This window comes from Phaseolus vulgaris, chromosome 8 (assembly GCF_000499845.2).
Source record: "Phaseolus vulgaris cultivar G19833 chromosome 8, P. vulgaris v2.0, whole genome shotgun sequence".
In the NCBI taxonomy this organism is placed as follows: domain Eukaryota; kingdom Viridiplantae; phylum Streptophyta; class Magnoliopsida; order Fabales; family Fabaceae; genus Phaseolus; species Phaseolus vulgaris.
In genome coordinates this window covers 23,991,165-23,994,808 of record NC_023752.2, presented here as the reverse complement: position 1 = coordinate 23,994,808, position 3,644 = coordinate 23,991,165, and the positions used below count along the sequence as shown (strand labels likewise).

General features: G+C 50.0%; 1 protein-coding gene across 1 annotated transcript; it reads left to right on the top strand.

Annotated features, from left to right (window-relative positions):
- Positions 1-293: 293 nt before the first annotated feature.
- On the top strand, positions 294-1,166 carry LOC137824791 (uncharacterized). The gene has a single exon (XM_068630471.1). The coding sequence runs from the start codon at positions 294-296 to the stop codon at positions 1,164-1,166; it is 873 nt and encodes a 290-aa protein (XP_068486572.1).
- Positions 1,167-3,644: the final 2,478 nt, after the last annotated feature.

The window sequence follows — 3,644 nt, the reverse complement described above, 5'->3', positions numbered from 1 at the left end:
CATCAACCCTGCCTCCGCCACCACCGACCACTACCGAAGCCCCACTAGGCTCATCTTCACCATCCCCACATAGCCCCGAGGCGCTTCAGACTCCCGGCTCTCCTCCGGCTCCAACCCCCCTTGACAAAGGAAAACGGGTCTTGGAGATTATATCCGATGATGAGGACTCCGATGGCGTGGCACCCTTCAAGAGGAGGAAAGCTGCGAGGGTTCCGCTCCTACCAGTGGCGTCACCCTAGGGAGAGGATTCCTTCAGGGACAACCCTCCAAGTGCTACTTCCCTTCCCCCCACAATGGTCCAAGAGGAAACAGGCGAAGGTGCCGAATCTGCTCCACCCCTGCCACCGGCAGAGGTCTCTGCTTCTCCCGCCTCCGTCGCCGCTGCCCCCGATCTTATCGCCATCCCTCCTCCAATTATGCATCTGATGAGGGGCTTCAGCGGTGGATCGATGCCAGAAGGCTCCGACAGGAAGGAGGGAATGCCCTTCTACTTGGGGGCCTTCTTGGCGGTGGCCCTTGAATGGCGCGCCCAAGCCAGAAACGCTGTTCTGCAGACTCAAACCATCCAGGCCTTGGAAACAAGGGTAGCTGCCCTGGAGGAGGAAAAGAAGATTTTGGGACGCCAAAACGAAACTTACCAAACCATCCTGAAACAGGCGCAAGAGGCCAAAGAAGAGGCTGAAAAACAACTGGCAGAGGCGGTGGAGCTGCAGGTTGACTCCTACACTCGGGAAGTCACTCTTCAAGTCCAAGTAACAGGCCTCCAGGGCGTGGTCGAAACTTACGATGAAGTCCAAAAGGTCTTGAAGAGCCGATGCTGCGAGCAGGCTGACAGACTGGAGCGGATGGAGGGGGAGATGGCTACCCAGGCCAAGGCTATGGGCCTTCTCCAGGTTGACTACGACAAACTGCAGGTCGAAGTTAGCCGACTCCGTGTGGAGAAGGAAGATCTAGAGAAACAAGTGGCTTCGGGAGACGCCATCATCGAGGAGTTAGAGAAGGATAAGAAGACCCTCGTCAACGACATGGCGGGTACCTTCGAGGAGGGGTTCAAAGAGGCTCTAGCCCAGGCCGTCTGTGAGAACCCAGGGATCGACGTTTCCAACTGTGATTTCACTCATCACATCGTTGACGGGAAGGTCGTGCCCTTGGAGATGGATGATTGAACTGCCGCCCTCAACCGCCACCTTCCTCCTTCACACTTTACACTTGTTTTTTGACCCTCTTTGACAAGCTTGTAATTCTTTGAACTGTTTGCACTTTCGTCACAACTTTGGGGTTTGCATGACAATTTTCGTGCTATTGAGCTATCGAATTCCGCCTGTGTGATTTTACCCTCGTTTTTTGCCTTCACGTGCTTCGATTGTTTTGCTTGTACTTTACCCTCATTTTTTTTCACTGCGTTGGGCGACCCTGTATGCCCGGGAAAGGTCATGTGTCGATGCCCACGCCCATGGAGAGGCTTGCCTAACGGGGCCGTATCGTCCACGGGGTGTGATGTGATTCCACTAGCACAATTAGAATGATTCTTGACATTCTTAGGAATCATCTTGAGTTGGTTAAGAGCTAGGCACTTTATCATAGAAATGGATCAAGGTTCTATGAACAAGAACTCACCAAAACTAGTGCCAAAACACAAACTCATATAGAAGATCCAATTATTGTCAAATTGAACCAACAAAAAGAGGTAAAACTTAAATCCACCAAATAGAATTGGAAGGGAAGCAAATTGAACCGAACAAAATGTAAAAGAAAGGTGTACCGTCCCGTACCCGGGCGTTGACAAAGTCAAGGTCAAAGTCAACGTAAAGGTCAAATTCAACGTAAGGCGTCGCCTAGGTGGAGGTGACGCCAAATACAGGCCTCGCCAAGAGAAAGCGTCGCCAAGGTAAGGCGTCGCCTAGCAGGACGTCGCCAGGATAGGGCGCCGCCCAACTGGGTGTCGCCAAGATGGAATGACTCAAGGGCAAGGTGACCACAGCGCTGCTCCCCGGTACCCATGGGTAGGAAAGACCATGGAGGGGGCGACGCCGTGGGAAGGCCCCAAACCCTGGATAACCAGGGAACAGTAATAAAGAGAAGAGAAAGGTGGCTTCAAGGCCATAGAAATAGCGCCAGTATAGAGCAACCTGCCTCGTGAAGTGCCCCTGCCGTCCAGAAACGCCCTTGGGATAGATACGACCCAGGAGAGGGGTCACGCCCGGGGGCAGCCAGGCACAGGGCACGAGAGGAAGGTAGATACACTCTCACAGTGAGTGACTAGAGGCTTGGGGGCATGAGTTGGCACCCAAAAAGTCACCCCTTGCGCAGTTGCACTCCCGGGTAAGAGGACTCACGCGAGGAAACACCACCAGAAAGGGTAACGGTGCTGTGAGGCCCTCCACGTGTACAACAGCCAAGTCAGGATGGAAACGCCACGTTGCCAGGTGTGAGGTAATTAAGGTTATTTAACACATTTTCCGTTTCGAGCGTTTAAGGTACTGTAAATGCTCCCGCACGTTTCGAACGTCTTAAATGCGCTGAGCGTTTTATAATTAAATGCGCTTTAAGGCGCTTTGAATACGGGAAGAGCTTAAATAGCGCCTTGAATGTTGGGAACGGGGTTCGAACTTTTGGCAAATTTTCCAGAGACACTCTAGTTGCTTGCTCGAGCCTTGAGGTTACGCACAAAGGACTAGGGAAAGATTGTTTGTCAGAAGGAGAATATACACACAATACACAGTCCATTTTCAAGACCTTCAGAGTGCCAAACGCGGTGCTCAGAGACGGAGGTGCACAGTTTTTGGTGTTTCTTGCTGGCTGACTTGAGCGTCGGAGTGCAAACGGTCGCTAGGGCGCCCTTTTTGTCCTCTTTTTGCAGGAATCCACAGGTAACCAGTGGGAAGGAGTCCCTAGCTGAAGATTGAGGTCGCGCACGAAGACGTCCCAGTCAACCGGACGGAACAAAAGGCATAGAACTGAAATTACTTGCTAGAAAAAGAAAAGAACCGAACCAAACACAATTTAGAATAAGAACAGCTGCTGGAAAACTTAAAAACCGAACCAAAAAACAGCACAAAAACAAGCTAAGACAAGGAATTAACAAAGAAGAAAGGAAGGAGAAGAGAATTGCTCATGAAGATGGATGATCTCGCCACTAGAAGTGTGGTTGCTCCTAGATGAGAGTGTTGCCGCCACTTGAGGACACCATGGATCCTTCAAGATAAGACTAGAGAAGAAGGCTCAAAAGCTCTCCAATGCTCACTCCAATTTTGAGTATAGTTTCTTTAGATAAATTCCAATCTGAATTTTACAAAGAGAGCACCTCTATTTATAGCCTAAGGTGCTGAAATGCAAGCAACACAAATTCAAAAATTCCCTCCTAAGAGACTTCTAGAATCGGCGCCAAAACCCAAGCATGAGGAAGGTATGACTCCTTCCTTCACTTTGGCACCTCCTATTCTACTTCTACACCTATCTACTAACACACCCCCCCTAAAGCTCATAACTAAAGACTAAAAGATGCTATAACAATAGAGGTTTCTAATGTTTCCCTCTAAGCACCTTCAACTAAAGAAATTACAAAAAGAGAAAATAAATGTCCCCTAGCTCCTAAAGCTTTGAACATGCTTCTTGTAAGACTTTGAGGTGGGCTTTGACCTCCA

Excerpts from the sequence above, each read along its gene's own strand:
- LOC137824791 (XM_068630471.1), top strand. The coding sequence starts at position 294 with ATGGTCCAAGAGGAAACAGGCGAAGGTGCCGAATCTGCTCCACCCCTG.